A 23,645-nucleotide genomic window follows, 5' to 3' on the forward strand; every position below is an offset into this window, starting at 1 on the left:
TTTGGCGGGAACTATTTTTAAAATTGAAGGACATTTATCGCATTTTGGAACCAAACTCTTTATATGCTGAAAACAACATTTGTTTCATGTATATGTTCTGCAATGGTATTGTCTATATGAAGTGATTTTTATAATACCAATGAAGTCTTCTTATGGTCTTGTTTTAGGTACGTTTAGACATTTTTTACTATAAATTGAAAATACGGATAAAGAAAATGTAATTTTGTAATTTTACAGAATAATAAAATTAACCGATTAGTATTTTTGTTTGTTTTTTGTATTTTACGCATAAATCAAACAAAATTTAGCGAGTTATGCTTAACACAAGCAAATTAGTTTAATATGTACGAAGTTGTCTATATTCAATCTTTATATATATCTTTCTCTAAAAAGTCTTTTTACAATTTTACAGTTTTGTTTTAGGAATGTTTAGACATTTTTACTGTAAAATAGAAAATACAGATGAAGAAAATTTAATTTCGTAACTTTACAGCTTACTGAAATTAATCCATTAGAATTAATAGTTTTTTTTTTGCGTTTTAAGCATGAATCAAACAAAATGTAGTGAGATATGTGCTTAACGCTTTTGTTTTTAAGTGTGCTGTATTTTCTTTATGCGATCTTTATTATTTTTCTTCAAAAAAAAATTTTTCTTTACAAATTAGTTTTTTTTACAAATCTTGTTTTGGTAATGCTTATATTTTTACTAAAAAATAAAAAATACTGATAAAGTAGAAGATTATAGTGTATCATCACAAATTTCCTAAGCAAGTTAGCAAAAGTTAGATATTCTGTCAAAATGTCCATTGATTAAAAAAAAACACATGGTGTAATATATGTTTCTAGGTGATTGTTCTTTTGGACACTTGAGTTTGTTAGCATTCCAGTAATGCAAAAAACATGTTCATTTTCCTTCTTTCATAATTTCGTAACTTCACAGCTTTCACAGACGCGCTCAAAGACGCCCCTTTTCGGTTGGTGAGCAGACTTCCTCTTGCCATATCAGTACTTCCTGTTCTCTTAACAGTGGGTTCCTTACTCATCCATCCCTGCTGACTCACGCGCACACGTTTTCATATGCACAGCCAAGCACTCAACCCACAGCTCATGTCATTCTGCTGTTTTCGATTCGCTCCCTTCCTGTGCCATCTACATCCTTAGAGGGTTAATAAAAGCAGGAGGAATTTTGGATCGTGTGTCTAACGTTACTAATATAACCATGACTTTCTCTCAACTGAATCAGCAGGGCTGTAGGTGGACATATTGGCTGCGTGGTGACTAATGTTCGTGATATCGTGCTGTGGTCGGAGGCGTACGGATTTATATCATCCCCGAAATAAATTTGTGGTACAGTGTGTAGCGCTGCAGTTGGGATAATGGTAATTGTTGGCTTTGGGGTGTCGTTCTGAATAAGTGATTGTTAGGGATTGTGTTTGTTTGTGTTTGCGCTCTGTATGGGTCTGTTGGTGTGGGTGCATGTTACAGGTTACGCCTGATCTCATTGGTGGACGCAGGTAATCCTATTTAGCACTAAGAGCTTTGTGTCACGCCAGGCACAAACTACCCAGTGCTATTTAACACCCTTAGGGGTGAACGGCCAAGGGCCAGATGGGATACATAAGCATAGGTTGAGATATATTTCGACCCACTTTTTTCCATACTAATACTTCAAGAAGGCTTTTCCAAGCTTCTTAAAATGAAAAAGGAGGTCACTAATCTGTGTTTAGCACTTGCAGATATTCCCATAATTTGCCGTTCCCGACTGCTGTCTTAATCTCATGCAATGTCTAAATCCACCTCAAATCTTAACATATAGAAGTCGAACAAAGTCCCTTTAGGGAGTTGTGCAACTAGGCAGTCATGTTTGCAATAATTTTGTATTTTTTTATTTTCAGTCATGCACGTGGTAGGGGTAACGGATAACAATAACGCGCATTATGTAAAAAATATAACTTTACTAACAAGTAAAGTAACGCATTACTTTATAAAGTACACATTAGTATTTGAGTTACTTTTTTAAAAAAGTAATGCAAGTAACTTTTTAGTTTAATTAATTCAATTAAAAAAAATAATAATAATGTACTTAAAAGAATGTCATGCACAGTGTTGGGAGTAATGCAATACACACTGTAACAGTCAACTTAACTCAAACCATTTATGGAAACCGGTTGCCTTAAACCATTTAAGTTTTAAAACACATACATTTAAGTACTGTGAACTTGAGAATATAAGTGCATAACTGCACATGACTCAATTTGTTTAGGTTCACACTACTCAAATGTATGTGTTTTAAAATTTAAATGGTTTAATGCAACTGCTTTCCTTAAACGGTTTGAGTTGATTTAACTTTTAGGTTTTACAGTGCAAGTAACGCGCATTACGTAATAATATTACTTTGGAAACAAGTAAAGTAAAGCATTACTTTATAAATGTATACATTAATATTTGAGTTACTTTTTAAGAAAGTAATGCAAGTTACTTTTCAGTTTAATTAATTCAATTTAAAAATAAAATAATGTACTTAAAAGAATGTCATGCACAGTGTTGGGGGTAACGCAATACAAGTAAAGGGCTAATTATAGTCATGCGTAGGTCCTACGGCGTAGCCGCGACGGCGTAGGTTCCGCGTCGGTTTTCATTTATACTTTTGCGTCGACGTGCAAACACCCCTGCAGACCGCTGGTAGGACGCGTGTAACCACAGTAGCAGCAGCAGAAGTCACAGAAGAAGAAGCTAAGCAAGTTAACCCACAAACGAAGAAGAAACAGCAACGTGTTGTGTATAATTTGAGAAGACCAGCAATGATGAAAGTAAATAAACAGCGACTTTTAATGCAGTTTGAGTTAAATCACTCCTCAACTTGGCTCATCTTTGTTTTCACCGTCACAAACGGAAATACCTATGACGCAGTTTTTTTACCTGACGGGAGGGGTTCTGGTGGACCAATCACAGCGCTTGCGGTCCGCGTAGATCTGACGTGCTGTTAAACATTTTGTGAGGTGCGCGTCAGGCTACGCAGAGCTACGCACAGGCTACGGATAGCCTACGCCGTAGCTACAGCCTAGGACCTTAATGTGTAATACGTAATAATATTACTTTAGTAACGAGAAAAGTAGCACATTACTTTATAAATGTACATAATAAAATTTGATTTACTTTTTTAAGAAAGTAATGCAAGTTACTTTTCAGTTTAATTAATTCAATTTAAAAGAAAAATAATGTACTTAAAAGCGGGAAGAAACTAAGATGGCAGGCCAGAGCTCGACATTTTTGCGATCATAAAAAAGACCTGCAAGACCTGAAAGAGATCAAGCCTCAGCCAAGTAAGAAAAAGTAATGCAAAAGTAACTTAAAAGTAATGTAAGCATTACTTTCCATGAAAAGTAACGCAATTAGTTACTTTTTTGAGGAGTAACTTAATATTGTAATGCATTACTTTTAAAAGTAACTTTCCCCAACACTGGTCATGCAAAATATTTTTTTTTGTATTTTGTAAAAAAACACCTTTTTTAAGGTCCCCCAGAGAATCCTTTTTTCGATTGATGATTGGTTCTTTTAATGGAAAGGCGGGACCTTTGAGTCACCATAATGAGCGTTCCATATTCATAATAATAGGAGTGCTCAATCTTGTTGTATCCAATAAATTTGGGTCAAACCGATAGAGAAAGCGAACGTATTATCAGCCATGATCTCACAGTTGGGCCTGGCTGTCTGCAAGACTTCAGATTATGTAATTTCCTTCATTTTAAAGGGATAATCCTATAGATTAGTTTCCTCTCGTGCCGGTTGGTCACAGATGTCTGTAGTGCCAAATGCTTATCTACAGCAAAGCCCAGCTGTAACCATCTAACCACCAACTAAAGTTTAATGGTTGAAAGCCGCCTTTTGCAAAGCCACTCTTAACACATGAAAAGCATTATGTGCATTATGTATTTGCAGCTAAAGTGCAGTTCCTTTCCAAACAGAACGACTGATAAAAATGTTTTTTATTAGTTTTGATACCAAACAAAATGTAAACCAGAACAATGCTACTGCAGCAGTTCATTAAATAATGGCAACATTCATAAGCAGCCCTTGAAACTAAAATAAGTCCACTTCAGACCGGTTGTAAGACTTAAGGGATTTGAAATTGATTAAAATGCATGAGTTTCAAGATACAAAAGGTGAGGTCAACAGTCTAGAAAGGGTATATGTTTAAGCACGGCTGGGAATGGGATTGATTTTATATCGTTATTCCAAAAGTTTTCTCCCAAATAAATAAATGACTCTAGTCGACCCAGTTAGGCAGTGGAAAGAACAGGAAAGACCAATTCATTTTCAAAGAGTTTTGGTTTGTGGTTGTCGGAGCACAATTGTGGGATTGTGGGTTAACGTATGCACGTGGACTTGTGTTCTTGTGCCTTTATAATTTCATTTGAGACATGAGATCAAGTCCTCATTTAGCCAAGCATGTCAGAAACTCTTCTCCATATGCCATATGTCCACTCACGGCCATATTACACATGAGCACCCTCTAGTGAGCAAGGGACAAACATGAAATGACGTAATTCAGAACACATTCAGAGAAATCCAGCGTGCTTTGAGAATTGAAACTGTGAGTTTACTTCATGGCAGTTGAATTGCATCATGCGCAATCCCCCAACGTTTATCCGGAAATAGCTGTTTTCATGAAATGAAGCGAAGACAGGCCTGACAAATAAACACTTTACCCTTCGTACCCTACAATGTAAAACAAAAGATGTTTTCACGTTTGATCATCACTTGTTGCTTTGCATTTGCCTTGACCGTGTCATTGTGCTTCAAAATGCAGTGTTTCATTTCACACACCCCTCTTGTCTGTCTCCAGCACGACTTTGTAAGAAGAGACCGTCCTCCTCGGGTCCTGATCGACCTTATCCAGAGGACAAAGGATGCGGTCAGAGAACTGGACAACCTGCAATATCGTAAAATGAAGAAAATCCTCTACCAAGAGAAACATAACAGCCCCATGGGGGAGTCACAAGAGGAGGAGGAGGTGGGTATTGGAAATGAAGGTCCCCTTTTAAAGTTGGTTATATTCTGGTTTCATACTATTTTTCAGTACTCATAATGAATACTCACTATTATACAAGTTTTACATACGCACGCAGGTGATGACAGATTGTCAACACAGACATCTGTTTCATTTGTTTAAATATTTGCGTTGTGTTACAAATGCTTGCCATACATGCTTTAATGTTTACATAAAGTAATTTGACTCTGATGTATTCAGACTGAAACTAAATCCACATTTAGACAGACAGAGGATGCAGCTTCACAACAGGTACAGAAAGTACTAAAGTATTTACTATATTATATCAAACTACACCAGAAGATATACAAAACAATGTACTGAAGTAAATTACTCAAATTAAAAGTAAACTACATGAACTGTGCTGAACTACATATAAATATACTAGTATATGAGCTACACTGAACTATATACTATAATGAACCACACTGAAGGTATAGAGAAATATATACTGTATACTACACTCACCTAAAGGATTATTAGGAACACCATACTAATACTGTGTTTGACCCCCTTTCGCCTTTAGAACTGCCTTAATTCTACATGGCATTGGTTCAACAAGGTGCTGAAAGCATTTTTAAGAAATGTTGGCCCATATTGATAGGATAGCATCTTGCAGTTGATGGAGATTTGTGGGATGCACATCCAGGGCACAAAGCTCCCGTTCCACCCCATCCCAGAGTTGCTCTATTGGGTTGAGATCTGGTGACTGTGGGGGCCATTTTAGTACATTGAACTCATTGTCAAGTTCAAGAAACAAATTTAAAACGATTTGAGCTTTGTGACATGGTGCATTATCCTGCTGGAAGTAGCCATCAGAGGATGGGTACATAGTGGTCATAAAGGGATGGACATGGTGAGAAACAATGCTCAGGTAGGCCGTGGCATTTAAACGATGCCCAATTGGCACTAAGGGACCTAAAGTGTGCCAAGAAAACAACCCCACACCATTATACAACCATCACCAGCCTGCACAGTGGTAACAAGGCATGATGGATCCATGTTCTCATTTTGTTTACGTCAAAATCTGACTCCACCATCTGAATGTCTCAACAGAAATCAAGACAAGGCAACATTTTTCCAGTCTTCAACTGTCCAATTTTGGTGAGCTCGTGCAAATTGTAGCCTCTTTTTCCTATTTGTAGTGAAGATGAGTGGTACCCGGTGGGGTCTTCTGCTGTTGTAGCCCATCCGCCTCAAGGATGTGTGTGTTGTGGCTTCACAAATGCTTTGCTGCATACCTCGGTTGTAACGAATGGTTATTTCAGTCAAAGTTGCTCTTCTATCAGCTTGAATCAGTCGGCCCATTCTCCTCTGACCTCTAGCATCAACAAGGCATTTTCGCCCACGGCACTGCCGCATACTGGATGTTTATCCCTTTTCACACCATTCTTTGTAAACCCTAGAAATGGTTGCGCATGAAAATCCCAGTAACTGAGCAGATTGTGAAATACTCAGACTGGCCCGCCTGGCACCAACAACCATGACACGCTCAAAATGGCTTAAATCACCTTTCTTTCCCATTCTGACATTCAGTTTGAAGTTCAGGGGATTGTTTTGACCAGGACCACACCCCTAAATGCATTGAAGCAACTGCCATGTGATTAGATAATTGCAATAATGAGAAGTTTAACAGGTTTTCCTAATAATCCTTTAGGTGAGTGTATATAGAAGGTATACAGAACAATTTACTAAAGTAAAGTAAAAAGTAAACTACACTTTACTGTACTTTCTGTGTAGCTTAGCATAGTTACAAAACTGTATACTGTACTGAAGTATATACTATTCTAAACCACACTGAAGGTATTGAGAATTATATACCGTATACTTCAGGAAGCTATATGCTATATTGAACTATACAGAACTATATACTGTATACTACAACACAAAATATACAGAACTATATACTACCTGGTACTGTATACTATAGTGAACCACACTGAAAGTATGAAGAATTATGTACTGAGAACTATATACTATTCTGACCTACATAAGGTACACAAAAGCATACACCGTATATAAAGTGATATGCTATACTGAACTAGACCTAATGTGTTGTACTGTATATTACACTGAACTATTCTGTAGTAACTGAGCTAAAGTTACACAAAACTACACACACTATGCTATTCTGAACTATATACTTAAAGGGCTATATACTGTACAGAACTATATAGTGTATATTGTACCCAATTATACTGATCTTATAAAGTGTGCACTGCTGTATAACTTTAGTATAGTAAACAGTGTTCCAATTAAAGCAGATATTTTTGTTAAAGGTGTGAATGTTTTGAACTGCAGACCCTGTAAAATATTAATAATAAATATGAATAAATATACTGATGGTGAATAATGTGTGTGTGCAGGATGGAGAGCAGGCGGGCTGTAAGATGAACAGTTTGGGGAGTAATCACTCCATCCCCAGCACCTCCGTCAGCACAGGCAGTCAGAGCAGCAGTGTCAACAGCCTACAGGAGGTCCCGGATGACTCCTGCTCGGAGCTCCATCACGATTACGACAGTACCTTAGAGTCTTCCACACATCACAAGAAGGTTTGAGATAATTTCAGAACTGTACTTTTCTGTGATTGTGCTTCTTAACTGCTTCATGGTTGGGATTTATGTGGTGATCCAACAACGTACCAAAGAAACGTTTATCAGTCCCCCAAACGCGATTATGCGATCACATGATTTAATGCATAATCAGCCAAAGTCTGCATATTTATGCGGGCGCCGCATTTTTTCAAATAGATTTCTGTGCGCAAAGAATGTGGGCTTGCATGATTTCATAATCCCCACATTTTCATAGCAAAAAGTCACACATATCTTAGCAGAAATTTTAAAATTTTGCATTTACTTCACACAAGCGCAGCCATGTCCCCTGTTGCCATGGGAACGTTATGAAGTGACGTAATTACGGGACGTAAACATCATTGAAACCTGCAAAAGCTGCAAACAGTTTTTGCAATTTCCCGCAGTTTTTGCAAGTTCCCGCAGTTTTGCAAGTTTTTGCAAGTTATTGCAGTTTTGCAAGTTCCTGCAGTTTTGCAAGTTTTTGCAAGTTCCCGCAGTTTTTGCAAGTTCCTGCAGTTTTTGGCAAGTTCCCGCAAGTTCCCGCAGTTTTTGGCAAGTTCCCGCAGTTTTTGGCAAGTTCCCGCAGTTTTTGGCAAGTTCCCGCAGTTTTTGGCAAGTTCCCGCAGTTTTTGGCAAGTTCCCGCAGTTTTTGGCAAGTTCCCGCAGTTTTTGGCAAGTTCCCGCAGTTTTTGGCAAGTTCCCGCAGTTTTTTGCTTTTCGCAAGTTCCCGCAGTTTTTAGTTTTTCGCAAGTTCCCGCAGTTTTTAGTTTTTCGCAAGTTCCCGCAGTTTTTGCAAGTTCCCGCAGTTTCATCGCATAAAATTGCATAAATATCCCGCATATTCCAATGCATTTTTTAAGAAAACGTGCCGCAATATCAAGGATTTTTCTCCGCAACAATCACAAAAAAGGACTGGTTTATAGCACAAAATCAGATTTTGATGATTTCATGCTGTTGGGAGCCAACATTTACAACACAAAACTTTATTGGGTTTTTTTCCCCTTGAACCACTGGTGTGTGACATCAGCTTGGAAATGCATTGCACATGTTTGTTGCATGTAAGCACGCTTGCCATACTTTTTTTTTTTTAAAGGGATAGTTCACCTAAAAATGAAAAGTATGTCAGCATTTACTCACCCTTACGTTGTTACATCTGATGAACACTAAGGTAGATATTTAGAGGAATGTTTGTAACCAAACAGATTAAAAGCCCTATTGACACCCATAGTATGATAAAAGAATACTTTGAAAGTCAATGGAGCTTCTGATTGGTTTGATTTTAGTTTGGCTTCATTTTAGGGTGAACTATTCTTTAAAGGGGACATGTCATGAAAATCTGGCTTTTTCCATGTTTAAGTGCTATAATTGAGTCCCAAGTGCTTCTATCAACCTAGAAATATGAGAAAGATCAGCCCAGTAACTTAGTTTTGCTAAACTGCAAGCAAGCATGTGAAAAAATTGCTAATTGCAATTTGGCTCCCCCTGTGATGTCAGAAGGGGATAATACCGCCCCTTAATCTGCACTATCCAACCATGACACTGCCTTTTAGTTTTCTCTCTCTCTCTCTCTCTCTCATATATTTAATACATTATGGTCTTCCATTATTTTGACAAACAGCTACACTGGATCAACCAATGGTGGCTTGAGTTTGACTGTAGGTGTTGTAATGTGCTCAACTTAATATTAAAGTAGCACCACAGTGTTTTTAGGTAACATTGTTGACTCTGCATATTATGAAAACCATTAAAAAATAACTACACAGCTTTACCAGCCAAGTACCTCATGTTGTTCACAAAAAGTCTCTGTAATGAAATGCTTGACGTGGGCAAACCTCACGGGTCGATCATTACAGATATTTTAAGATGGTGAGCCTGTTAGTATTGAACAGAAGAGAGGAAACATGAAACTCCTTCTGTGGGTATCTTCTGTGCTCGGTGCCTGGAGCTATTGTGATGCTCGTAAATGCGTTTCTGTTATTGGTTTGTGTGTGCAGAAAATGCACGCACACAACAGTACATTGCATGCTTGCATTTCCTGTGGTAAACTTGTTTTGATGTAGGTAAAGGTAATAGTTTGTGTTTTTCCGGAAAACACAAAATCATACATTTTTGAAGACTTATTATGTAGCCCTTCTCATACCATGACAGTTCATAGTGACTTGGGGTAGTCATGCTTTAACTGTGCAAACACAAACAAACATAGTTTAGAGATTGACTGCCTCAGATCACGGTGAACCGTTTTTAGATCGAAAACAGACAAATCTTTCAATTTCTAAGTTTGTGTCGCATTGAAAAAAAATGACGTCATGAAAGTTCTGAATGACACAATGACAAATACTATGCCCTTTTCTCCTTGACTGTTTTTAATTTTGCCATTTGTCCTCAGGATCATCAGTACATTCGTGACGACCTCCCTCATCGGGACCTCCGCTCGGACCAGCGACCGTCCCCGTCGGAACGAGGCCAGGCTCACAACTATAAAAACCGCGAGCGCTTCGCCACCATCAAATCAGCCTCGCTGGTGAGGAAAAGAATGATATCATCCCTACTTCATTCCCCCGTCATCCTCTGCCCCCCTCCCCATCACTCTTTCTTTCATTCTTGGCTGTAAGACGCTCAGCGGTCATTTAAGCTCTCTGTTTCTCTCTCTCTCTCTCTTCCCTTTCTGTTTAACTGCCTCTTTATTCTGGGGAGGAAAAAACTGGACCCACTTTTTCCTTCATTCTCACGTCTGTTGTCAAGGCAACGTGATTCAGTCAATAGCCAGCTGCAGTCTTAGCACGAGACATTAGTGTGTTGTCTACTATTATTTAATCATCTGTGATCACACACACACACACATACACACATAGATAGATTTTTTTGCACAACTTGTAATGTTAACAAAAATAACAGTGTGACGTAATGCCATACAGAGCCTGCAGATTTCCTAAAGCAATTAAAGTGGATAAACACTATTGTCATACAACCACATTCATCCTAATTGGTGACTATAAGGAGATCACGGGCAGGCATGGTAGTCGATCGCAGTACGCTTGGTTCAAATGATGATGTCACCTGTTTTGATCCCATTTTGCTGGAGCGTGAGCGCCCTCTAGGGCCAGACAATTGTAGTGAATGTTGTCTGACAGTATAGACGCTCATCTTTCATTCAGTTTATCACAAAGGAGTTTGGCTTCATCTGAATTATCGGGCACAGTGCATCACAATGCACTTTTAAAGTCCCGTTTTGAGTTTGCAGGAATAAAATTATGCTTTTGTTTATCGACGTGCGTATTTCGCGAAAAACGAGAGTCAAGAAGCAGGGCTATGCGGGAAAAGAGAGTCTCTTTGTGTTTGGTATGAAGTGGTGGGGAGGAGGGGTGAGGTGTAGAGAGAAAGATAGAGTTGGGAAAAACATTAATAAGGAGGACATATTTAATCAAAATTAAATGGATAAAGTACACTATATTCGGGTTAAAAGGGTGTGTTGGCTTTTAAAGCATCTTAGGTGGTGTAACACGTCCAGGTTATAGATGCCAGATTTGAAACGGTTATGTGGCATTGATGAGAACTGTCCATTAATGTCAGACAGAGATTAACATCATGGTTCCTGCTTGCATTTAGGCATTTTACATTTAAGTCAACTCCTCAGCTGTGTTTCAAAATCTAGTGATCTACCTTCGTCATTCGATCAACATCGTCATTCTAATTTCAAAATCAAAGTCATTTTCATATGGGAATAATAAACACAATACCAAAGACATTTATTGCTTTATAGCCTACACAAAATATACATACAGTGCTTAACAAATTTTGGTTCTCAAACTGGTTTTAATGACATTTTATAAATTACATGAATTTATCATAAATTCTGTATCTTTAAACCTCAGAAAATGAGGCTACTAACCAACAGCACTACATTGTGTAATTGAATAGGTTTTGTTTAATTAAAATTTTAAGTTTTGTAATGTTTTATGTCACAAATTTTCTTTGGGGGGGCCATAAAAGTATGCACCGTACACAAAGGGGGCCACGTGTCGAAAACCTTTGAGAACCCCTGTATGTACAGAAGTTACAGAAATTTGAAAAGATAAACTACTGTAACTGTTAAATGACAAGAAAATAAGAGCGTAAAGATCCGTGTTGTACACTCTTATGACATTTTTAAAATGCTTGTTAACCCCAATAAGACCTTTGGGTGACGTTTCCAGATTATCTGTCAAGATTCATATAAAAAACTGTGCTTGATTCGGTTTTTCTAAAGGTGTAAAAATGTTACTTAAATAGTCCCTTGGGGGTAAAATGACCCCAATTGAAAATTAATGGGAAATGCAAAAAAATAATAATTTTATTTGTCAAAAAAATCAATGCATCCAGAATAAATCAGAAAATTTTAACATGGAAAGGTAGGCCTGGTACTAGAGCATAAATGCAACATAGAAAGACATGCTCAATCACACAAACACACACACACACAAACACACAAAGCTATGTTTGCCACAGAGAGCATTTTTTTTATAGAATTTGGCAAAAACAAAACAAAGATGTACAATTCTCACACAGGTGTGTGCGCACACACACACACATACACGCACAAACACAGACTCACACATACACATAAAGACACAGACACACACAGAAAGACAAAGTCACACACGCGGAAACACAGACAGACACACACACTTACTTTCAGTCAAATTTCTGTGGCATTTTGTAAAAACAGACATTTTAAAATGCATCAAAAACTGAAAAAAAATTTACTATTTGAAATATTTGTTTTTAATGTCTTTTCTAATGTTTATATATACATAAATTCACACAGTGGTGATTTGAGCAGTTTGCCACATCCAGTGAAATGAATGGGTCTCATCTGCTGGTCGAAATGATTTATTTTCTAAACTGTAATTCTTTTAAGTTTTTTTCTAAACACCAAATGGCAGAATTCAACACATAACATCTAGATCAATATCTAAAACCAAATCAAATTTTGATCATAATTTATGTGATTTTTTTTTTTAAATGTTATACAGGTAATGGTGTAGTTGAGGAATTGACAGGGACAAAAGTACTTCATATTTCCCAAAACACAGCATTAATGTATAGATGGAAATTTATATATTTTTTGTAATCACTCTTTTAATTTTGGGGTAATTTTTACCCCCACAGAAAGTATTTGATGAATGTATAAAACGTGCCGAGAGCATATCTATCTCATTTTTTGAAGGTGGTGGCATTTCGATACATCATGCTCTTTGTATATTTATGGTTACAATTTTTTCCATTTTCAGTCCTTCCAGAAAAACGCTGAGTTTTTTTGTGATTGTTGCGGGCAAAAATCCTCGATTTTGCGGCACGTTTTCTTAAAAAATTCAATGGAATATGCGGGATATTTATGCAATTTATGCGATGGAATTGCGGGAATTTGCGAAAATTGCGGAACTTGCAAAAACTGCAGAAACTTGCAAAAGCTGCAATGATGTTCACGTCACATAATCACTTCACTTCATAACGTTCCCATGGCAATAGAGGACACGGCTGTGCTTTTGGGAAGTAAATGCAACATTTTTCAACTTTCTGCTAATATATATGTGACTTTTTGCTACGAAAATGCGGAGATTAGGAAATCATGCAAGCCCTGCATATTTTGTGCGCGGAAATATGTAATTAATCTGGCGAAATTGTGTCGTATTTGGAAAAAATGCAGCCCCGCATAAATATGCGCTTTTGGGAAGTAAATGCAACATTTTTCAACTTTCTGCTAATATATATGTGACTTTGCTACGAAAATGCGGAGATTATGAAATCATGCAAGCCCCGCATATTTTGTGCGCGGATAATTAATGCGGCGAAATTGCGTCGTATTTGGAAAAAATGCAGCCCCGCATAAATATGCGCTTTTGGGAAGTAAATGCAACATTTTTCAACTTTCTGCTAATATATATGTGACTTTGCTACGAAAATGCCGAGAATATGAAATCATGCAAGCCCCGCATATTTTGTGCGCGGAAATATGTAATTAATGCGGCGAAATTGTGTCGTATTTGGAAAAAATGCAGCCCCGCATAAATATGCGCTTTTGGGAAGTAAATGCAACATTTTTCAACTTTCTGCTAATATATATGTGACTTTGCTACGAAAATGCGGAGATTATGAAATCATGCAAGCCCCGCATATTTTGTGCACGGATAATTAATGCGACGAAATTGCGTCGTATTTGGAAAAAATGCAGCCCCGCATAAATATGCGCTTTTGGGAAGTAAATGCAACATTTTTCAACTTTCTGCTAATATATATGTGACTTTGCTACGAAAATGCGGAGATTATGAAATCATGCAAGCCCCGCATATTTTGTGCGCGGATAATTAATGCGGCGAAATTGCGTCGTATTTGGAAAAAATGCAGCCCCGCATAAATATGCAGACTTTGGCTGATTATGCAATATATCGCGCGATCGCACAATCGCGGTTTTTTTTTGGAGGGACTGCATTTTGGATAATTTTTCGTCTTTCCTCATGTCGCTTCTCACATGCATTTTGGGATCACTTCATACTATGGTAAAGTCGCCACGAAACAGAAGTAGCGGTTGTCTTATTTTTCCCATTGTGGCTTATATCCGAGTAAAACGCTTCTGAAATATAAAATAGTAGGGCTGGACTTGAATTCGTCCATTAAAAACTGATTGGATTGTTTGAATTTGGGTCCTGTTGCTATTTGCTAATTGATCCCGTCCACCTGCCATACCATATGACCGGAAGTAAAGAGAGATAGTTTCAAGGAGGGGGGGATTTGCGTTTTTGATTTAAAAAAACCCCACATTTTTCCAAAACAAATGACAGTTTTTCATTTCAATTTCATTGCGTATTTAAGAATACTGTGCGTTCACACCGCCACCGGCAAGAGCGTCAGAAAAGCTCTAGCTATTCCAATGATGTATAGAAAAAAAATAGTTGACGGACTGACACTCAAATGCATTATCTGAAATCCTCTCAAGCAGAGGTTACTGCCTTTCGATTGGTTACCGCCAAACCACGTCATAGCTCATTACCATAATATTGAGCTGATTTCTTTTCTCCTCGACGCTCACACCGTACATGACGCGCCGCTGATCGCCGGAGCTCGCCGCTGGCTCTCATTGAAAATAATGACTTTCGACCACTTTGACGCTCTCGCCAATGGTGGTGTGAACGCACAGTTAGAAATTAACCCAAGTATCTTAGAAGGAAACAATACTTTATTTTGCCTACATTTTGCGATAGCCTGCATATGATACTTCAAAATGCTCTATTGCTGTAAATCTGTTTGAAACACTTCATTTATTCTTCATCTGTCATCATAAATTCTTCATCTGTGAATAGATGTCCATCAACTATTGCTATGTAAATAGATGTCCATCTATTCATGTCTGCTCTAAAGTTGAATTTTATTTTGTTATCTGTATTACCTTAAAAATAATATCCACATCAAACCGCATCACATGCCCCTTTGGTGCAACCGATGGAGGCATTTAGGCTGAAAGTGATCGGATTGGTGATTGTGGTTACACTGGGGCTTCTGATTCAGAGAGATTAGGAAATTTCCCCCTTCAACAGGCGTCTCATGTGATCGGCCTACTAAACGACACTTAGCCCGCGTGCAGGGCCAGGCCTCTACTGAGAACCTCTTTCATTCACGGCGCACCTGCGAGGAGAGAGGAGGGCAGTGTTCAGCCTCTCTGTATCTCTCTCCCTCCCTCCCTCCCTCTCTTTCTCTCGGTGGGTTTTGAGCGAGTGCTTTTGGGGGATGTAGTGCAGGCGACTCTCAATGTTCTCACGGGTGGTTAACTTCGCCAACATGTTTGGCTTGAGGAGTTCAGGTGGAAGTTACGAGAAACTCAACGAACAGTTTGATTTGGACGCGCCTTTTTTCCAGGTTTGTTTGGGGTTCGGCGGGAGGGGGGTTCCGTCTAGCTCCTCTAGATCCAGAGGATCTCAAGATCGTTCATTTTATATTCTGTGTGTAACTTTTCCCTCTCCATCACTATTTTCCTATTAAGAACTTCGGGTTTTGTTTTTCCTTGTCACAAACTTTCCATAAAGTCGCATTTGTTTGTCCGCACAGGTGACACGTCAGATCCACGAGCATGAGCAGGAAAATGAACTGCGGGAGCAGATGTCGGGATACAAACGCATGCGGCGGCAGCACCAAAAGCAGCTCATCGCTTTGGAGAACAAGCTGAAAGCAGAGATGGACGAGCACCGACTGAAGCTCCAGAAAGAGCTGGAGACCCACGCCAACAATGCCTTCATCGAACTGGAGAAACTGGCCAAGAAACACGCCATCCAGACGGACAAAGAAATGAGTGATCAATATATATTGATTAAAGCATTAAACAGTCTAACAGTGTATATTGTATGAAGTTATTAGCCAATTGAAGTACCCTAAACGTAGCATTGTGTGGTGGTACGATTATTGTCAGCTCTTATAACATATTGATTGTGATGTTTATTCATTAAGTCGATTTAGTCTATGCATGCTTGTAATAAAAGCTAGGTTGTAAAAACACCTATTCACCTATTGTAGCTTTTGTATCACCAATAGAGACCACCTGTTATTCTAGCAGAATGCTGGATTTTAAAACATTTTGATTAAAATGTATGACATTAAAGCGTTTTTCAAACAATAGGATATGACATTCCATGCAATATTGCGTCAGGGCATCATGCAAAAAATATTTAGCCATGAGTAGATATGTGACCCTGTCTGTGAAAGATGCTGAAGTCTCATAATCTAATGATGAGATTTGGAGCATCAAAGTTTGATTTCATTTTTAATTTCAACCTTTGACATGACCTTACTCAGTCAATATTAAAGATATCATTACATTATGTAGGATGATGTAGGATATAAAAAAAGTAAAACATATAAAGCGGCCTTTCATACATTATTATTTTATTATTTTGTAATTAAAGGTTTAGTCTATTTTCTTAAAAAATCCAGATAATTTACTCACCACCATGTCATCCAAAATGTTGATGTCTTTCTTCGTTCAGTCGAGAAGAAATTATGTTTTTTGATGAAATTATTCCAGGATTTTTCTCATTTTAATGGACTTTAAGATAAGGCATAAGGGTCTTATCTAGCGAAACAATTGTCATTTTTGCAAAAAAATAAAAATGTGAACTTTTAAACCACAACTTCTCATCTTCCTCCGGTCCTGTGACGCGCCAGTGCAACCTCACATAATTGCGTAATGACGTCAAAAGGTCACGTGTTACATATATGAAACGCACATTAGCGGGCCATGTTAAAGAATAAACTGACACAAAGTGAGGTCGGGCTGGCGCATCACACGACCGGAGGAAGATGAGAAGTTGTAGTTTAAAAGTGCATCTTTTTTATTTTTCTTGCCAGAAATGACAATTGTTTTGCTAGATAAGACCATTATGCCTTGTTTGGGATCATTTAGAGTCCTTTGAAACTGCAATTTTAAACTGTTAAGTGTTGGGGCCGATTAAAGTCCATTAAAATGAGAAAAATCCTGGAATAATTTCATCAAAAAACATAATTTCTTCTCGACTGAACGAAGAAAGACATCAACATTTTGGATGACATGGTGGTGAGTAAATTATCTGGATTTTTCTTTTAAGAAAATTGACTAATTATTCATTTATATAGTACATATGTGACCCTGTACAGTCTTAAGTCTTAAGTACAGTCAAAAATACATTGTATGGGTCAAAATTATATATTTTTTTTCTATCATACCCAAAAATCATTAGAATTAAGTAAAGATCATGTTCAATGAAGATATATTGTACATTTCCTACCGTAAACATGTAAAAACTTTTATTTTTGTGAGTGGATACAGTGCTAAGGACCTCATTTGGCAAAACACAGAGGTGATTTTTTTCAATATTTAGATTTTTTGTGCCCCCTCAGATTCCAGATTTTCAAATAGTTGTATCTCGGCCAAATATTGTCCTATCCTAACAAACCATACGTTAATGGAATTTATTCAGATGGAATATAAATATCAATTTTAAAAAAATATACAATTATGACTGGTTTTGTGATCGGGGTTCATAAATGGATCATTTATTTTATATTAAAGGGAAAAAATTGACTTTTTCCATGTTTAAGTGCTATGATTGGGTCCCCAGTGCTTCTATCAACCTAGAAATTGGGAAAAACATCAACCCAGTAACTTAGTTTTGATCAACCATTCTCTGCAAGCATGTGAAAAAAGTCATTTGCATCCCCCTGTGATGTCAGAAGGGGATAATACCCCTAATCCCAATAGTCTGCACTATCCAACCATTTACTGCAGAATCAACTCATTTGCGTTTAAAAGGACAAACCCAAAACTGCATTTTTTTTTCATTTTTTTAGTGGCAATTTTAACATGCAATAAAATTTAGCTAATACTTTGAGCTAGAATTTCACATGCGTTCTCTGGGGAAACCAAACATTTATTTGACATCTTTACTGTGTATCAGTGCTATCAGTGCTATACTGTAGGTATCAGCGTAGTTGATGCCTGTCTGTGTCATCTAGATGAAAACGCTGGCAGCCGATGAGAAGAAGTTTCAGCAGCAGATCATGGCCCAGCAGAAGAAAGAGCTCACCACCTTCCTGGATACCCAAAAGAAACAGTACAAACTGTGCAAGGAGAAGATTAAAGAGGTATGTTTCTTTTTCACCTTGAAATCAACAGATTGTAGATCTTTGCATTAGCACTGCAAAAATGCATGGGTTCAATTTTTAGGGAACACGTAAATGAATGGCTTCAATGGATAAAAGTGTCTGCAGAATGCATGAATGTAAATACAATCAAAATCCACTTTCTCAATCATTTCTTAAAGCATGTTCATGGCATTGCATTGTTTGTCGGTGCACATTATTCAAAAACTTGATGTGCCGCTTTTTAGTCCTGATGTCATCACAACCTCTTCTTTTCAAGACTCTTGAAAACTTTTGCACTTACTTAGTTGCAATGAAAATGTAAGGAAAACTGTAAATTAATTTTGAATATTGTCATTTTTTTTTACAAATAAATCTGTGTGCTTCATTTTTTTTTATTAATGTAGCCTCATAGTTTTAATAAAAAAATAAGGCATTCGCTACTTCCATTTTATGGCGATGTCTATCTATGTAACATAAGATAAACTGCTATTTAAACCACCAAATTATTACTTCTGAGAAACTTTGGGGAAAAAACTTGACATTTAAAGTTGACATTTGCATGAAATTGGTCATTTTTTTTTCCCTTTTATGTAGTCTTTTGAACTTTTTTCCATAACCAAGATTATTTTGTGCAACAGAAAGGTTCTGTGGATTTTAAAGGTTCTTTATGGAACCATACAGCCGGGCAAAGAACTTTTTAGAAACCATTATTTACAAGAATACATAATCGTCTAAGCAAAAAACTTTGATGTTTTAAAACCTTTCGAGTTTCCAAAAAACAAGTTGCGTCTCATAGCATCTGTGTTTGTGTGTTTAGGAAATGAGTGAAGACCACAGCACGCCTAAGAAAGAGAAACAGGAAAGACTGTCCAAGCACAAGGAGAACATCCAGCACTCTCAGGCCGAAGAAGAGGCTCAGCTCCTGGGTCAGCAGAGGTCCTTCTATGACCGAAACTGCAGGGCCTTCAAACGCAAGATCATGATCAAGAGGCACGAGTTCGAGCAGGAGCAGTTAAGAGAGGTGCGAAGAAACCCTTCAGTCAAATAATGCATTGTGTGGTGCTCTAAAAAATTAAATTTGCTCGAAAACCGACCTTTTCCAAGAGCCAATCCAAAATTTTTACATTTTCTCACGGTAGTTGACACTTTTCAATTAATCTGATTTGAAAATAAGTAACACAGCTATGTGCTAATCTCTTAATCTGGCAGGAAAGATTTGCTTGTATTATTATGTAATATATTAGTCCTTATATAGGTTAAAGGTGCCTAAAACTGTAGGCATAGATAAATAATAAGACTTCTGTACATGGTGATAACATATTGTAAGCCTCAAATACGTTTGTTTGCTTCTTCTGTATTTAAACCTTGTACATGAAAAAGAAAGCTGGAAACCAACCTCAACATAACGCCAACTGTGACATTACAGTCGAGATGTATGCCCCAACATTAAAGGAATAGTCTACTCATTTTCAATATTAAAATACGTTATCACCCCAACCAAGAACTGTTGATACATCCCTCCATCACCTGTGCGCGCGCACGCAAGCGCTGGAGCGCGCCGCGACGCTTCGATAGCATTTAGCTTAGCTCCATTCATTCAATGGTACCATTTAGAGATAACGTTAGAAGTGACCAAACACATCAACGTCCCTCCCATTCAAGACGAGCAGCCACACGAGCAAGCCTGGTGGTACAAAACAAAACGCAGCGCTTCTCCAAGCAGATCTAAAAGAGGAACTATACTCTATGGCGTAAGAGCACTTCCGCTCCCCTTCTCACTCTCATAATGGGAGAGGGAGGGTATTACTGCGCCGAGTCGAAGTACTCCCAAAAGTGCTATTACGCCATACAATATAGTTCCTCTTTTGAATCCGCTTGGAGGAGCGCTGCGTTTTGTTTTGTGCCACCAAACTTGCTCGTATAACTACTCGTCTTGAATGGGAGGAACTTTGATGTGTTTGGTCACTTCTAACTTTGTCTCTAAATGGTACAATTGAATGAATGGGGCTAAGCTAAATGCTATCGAAGCGTCGCAGCGCGCTCCAGTGCTTACGTGCACGCACACAGATGATAGAGGGATGTATCAACAATTCTTAGTTAAGGTAATAACATATTTTAATATTGAAAATGAGTAGACTATTCCTTTAAATTAAGTACAATATTGACATAGCGCTATATGCTAGCGTTTAGGCTGAAGTTCTACTTTTGACGTTACAATTACGATTTGCAGGTCCATACAAAAAAAACACAAACTTACCACTCGGAAACGTCCATTAACAATCTCCAAACAATTGATTATTCCTCAAAATCTTTATCTTTGTCTGATACAGACTCAAACATAAGGTCTGTTTAAACACACACACACACACAGAGCTACTGAAGGAGCTGCTCTGTGAAACAGCCAATCAGAGCAGAGCTCAACATTATTATTCATGACCCTTCCAAATAAGGTAATGACAGACCATTTCAATATAAAGGCAAATCTTAGGGTTATAAATGGACATGTAAAACCGTCTCTGGGTCATTTTTGCACTTTATAAAGCCACGTACCTTCTATGTAGATATCAGAGAAAAAATGTTACGCATTATTTCAATGCATTAAAGACCAAGAGCCTTGACTATGCATATTCATAGACATCTTGCTGTGCATTGCTATTCATGTTGCTAATAGTTTTATAATAGGAATCTTTAAATCCCCAAAGCAATGCATTAAACTTAAGTGTTTAACACATTCTGAGCTGTTTGTACATCTTGTCTAGATGATCAGATCTCACCAATCTTGCATTTAATACAGTAGAGACTTGGGGATGGGCTTTTGGGCCTAGTATTCACCCACAGCAACATCCTCAAGAAGTACCACTCGGGCGACCACCTTGATTTGATGATAACACTATCCTCATTTTCACCCATCAGGAGTTAAATAAGAAGAAAACTCAGAAGGAAATGGAGCATGCCATGTTGATCAGACAGGACGAGTCGACTCAAGAGCTCGAGCATCGACAGCTGAGGACTCTACAGAAACTCCGTATGGACCTGATCCGACTGCAACACCAGACAGAGCTGGAGAACCAGATCGAGTACAACAACAGACGGGAGAGAGAACTGCACAGGAAACACGTGCTCGAACTTCGGCAACAGCCCAAGAACCTCAAGGTACCACCACTGTGGACATACACGTGTAGATATTTTTCTATGCAAAGATTCAAGGGTCTGATTCCCACGGAAGTATTCATAAATGTCAAATAAATAACTAATGCAGCGATTTCTTCTGCAGGCTATGGAACTCCAAATAAAGAAGCAGTTTCAGGACACATGTAAGGTCCAGACGAAACAATACAAGGCCCTGAGGCATCATCAGCTTGAGGTGACCCCCAAAAGTGAACACAAGACTGTCCTGAAGGCCCTGAAGGACGAGCAGACGCGCAAACTGGCCATACTGGCCGAGCAGTATGAACAGAGCATCAATGAGATGATGGCTTCACAGGCGGTGAGTAAATGATCTGCTCATGTAGCCAATGGAAGCATCATGTCACCCATTGAAGGACTGTTGGTACTGATGTCAGTGTGTGTGCTAATCATTTTAATTGATTTAAATAGACAAAACGTTATAGAGACTAGGATCCTAGCAGCGTGTGGTGCTGTAGCTCAATTGGTCAAAGGTCATGGGTTCAACTCCCAAGGTACACACCATAGATATGTGGGTGATTCTCACGAAAACTTGGTTTTAAAAATGTCAAGCATGAAAATGTAAAAATTGCTTAAATTTACTTTTTTTCCCACCAGACATTGAAAAACAAAGTCTGGAGTAAATGGGAACATTAATTTAAAAACTTTTACTTATCATTTAACACTTTAAAAAATTAGTCCTAAAAAATCTCATTACAGCAACAGTCAGAAAACATCAACACTGACACATTTTCAAAATGACATGACAAACCTGAAAGAACATAATTTGGAGATTCTGCACATGCATTTAAAAGCAAAGTATTATGGTTCTATTAATTAAATTAACATTTAATAAGCATTTGTTGCGGTAATGATAATCAAAATGTCGTGTAAGCATTCTGACAAGACAATATTTCAAATTAACTGTAAAAAAATGATCTTACCTGGTAGCCATCTTGAAGAAACTGGTCCATGTGCTTGGTCACTCAAAATCAAACTTTATTAAAATTTATTAAAATGTGTGCTTAAACTGTTCTCAAAAAGTGTTGCGGAGGATGAGAACATCAGGCATGGACACATAATTTTCCTAATTTTTCTTCATTATTATTATACATGAATATTCAGTAAATATTTTTTCTGTCGTCTAAAGTAGTCTAGCAAAACATCCATTTATTTTTTTTCTTAATATTTTTGTGTTAATTTGATTAAATTACAACAGAACGCATGTTCAAACACAGCCGGACACATTGCGGTAATGAGAATTTCAGCAGAAAATTATCATTATAAATTCTTATGTTGAAATCACACATTGTGCAAAGTAGAACACAGTATTGTGTTAATTCTGATGCTTTTTAATGTTACTATATTACACATTTTAAAGCTAAAATCATTAGTGTCGTGGTGTTTCAATGGTTTTGTGAGAATCACCCATGTATAATAAAGGCTAGATGTGTTACGGCGGAGTCTTTAGCGTCGTCACCTGGCGGCCATCTTGCCTCGGACGGCTCGCTTACTTGTAGCATTGTGTTTTAATGGTGCATGTACTTTTAAATCATAGATATATACACTAGATGTCGCCTTGGGGCTCTGAGCATGCGTCAAAACCGCCGCCATCTTAGAACAGGGGTCTTGTCATTGGAAGTATCTAGGTAAAGCTGCTATCTCCGCCTATACTTTGAATTCATGAACGACGCCGAACTTTTGTGCTGCGCATGGATGAAAGGGCTACTAGCACTATACATTACAGTTAGAAAAAGTAAATTTTCATAAAATCAAAACTTTTTTTTTTCCTGTACTAAATGCTAAATACATGTCTGACTGTTGAAACGAACCAAAAGAAAACCAAGAAAATCGCGTTCATGTCGATTTATGGTGATTTTATTTCTTTTACACCATTGCCTACAATGGCGCTGATGCGGGATTCCCCTGTTTCAATAGCTATAATTGAAACGTAGCTATAATTCTGTATGCTTTTACATGTTTCATGAAAATTATTCATAAGTATGCAGTGTCATAGGTAGGCCTATATCTCTGACGTTTATTACAAACCAAACGTTTAAAAATCGGTAGAAAATTAAGCAAGTTATGGTCATTTAAAAGTAAATACACAATTGGAGCACGGTGCTATGAGTGAGCGAGCTGTCTGGGGTGGGATGGCCGCCGGGTGCGGACGTTGACCTCCATTGGCCAGCAGCGCAGTTGAGACATCTAGC

At 37.8% G+C, this 23,645-nt stretch overlaps 1 protein-coding gene across 5 annotated transcripts in view; it reads left to right on the forward strand.

Annotated features, from left to right (window-relative positions):
* The window catches only part of taok3a (TAO kinase 3a), a 96,001-nt gene that overhangs the window by 66,636 nt on the left and 5,720 nt on the right, over positions 1-23,645 (forward strand). For 4 of the 5 annotated variants that reach the window (XM_073860642.1, XM_073860641.1, XM_073860640.1 and 1 more), the window contains 8 exons: positions 4,847-5,014; positions 7,417-7,602; positions 10,010-10,144; positions 15,703-15,939; positions 18,139-18,267; positions 19,085-19,288; positions 21,181-21,420; positions 21,542-21,754. In XM_073860642.1, the coding sequence (XP_073716743.1) occupies positions 4,847-5,014; positions 7,417-7,602; positions 10,010-10,144; positions 15,703-15,939; positions 18,139-18,267; positions 19,085-19,288; positions 21,181-21,420; positions 21,542-21,754 (1,512 nt within the window). Of the gene's footprint in view, positions 1-4,846; positions 5,015-7,416; positions 7,603-10,009; positions 10,145-15,376; positions 15,514-15,702; positions 15,940-18,138; positions 18,268-19,084; positions 19,289-21,180; positions 21,421-21,541; positions 21,755-23,645 lie in introns of those variants that run through there. The other variant, XM_055198545.2, reaches the window with a different exon arrangement.

Source organism: Misgurnus anguillicaudatus, chromosome 22 (genome assembly GCF_027580225.2).
Source record: "Misgurnus anguillicaudatus chromosome 22, ASM2758022v2, whole genome shotgun sequence".
Lineage (NCBI taxonomy): Eukaryota > Metazoa > Chordata > Actinopteri > Cypriniformes > Cobitidae > Misgurnus > Misgurnus anguillicaudatus.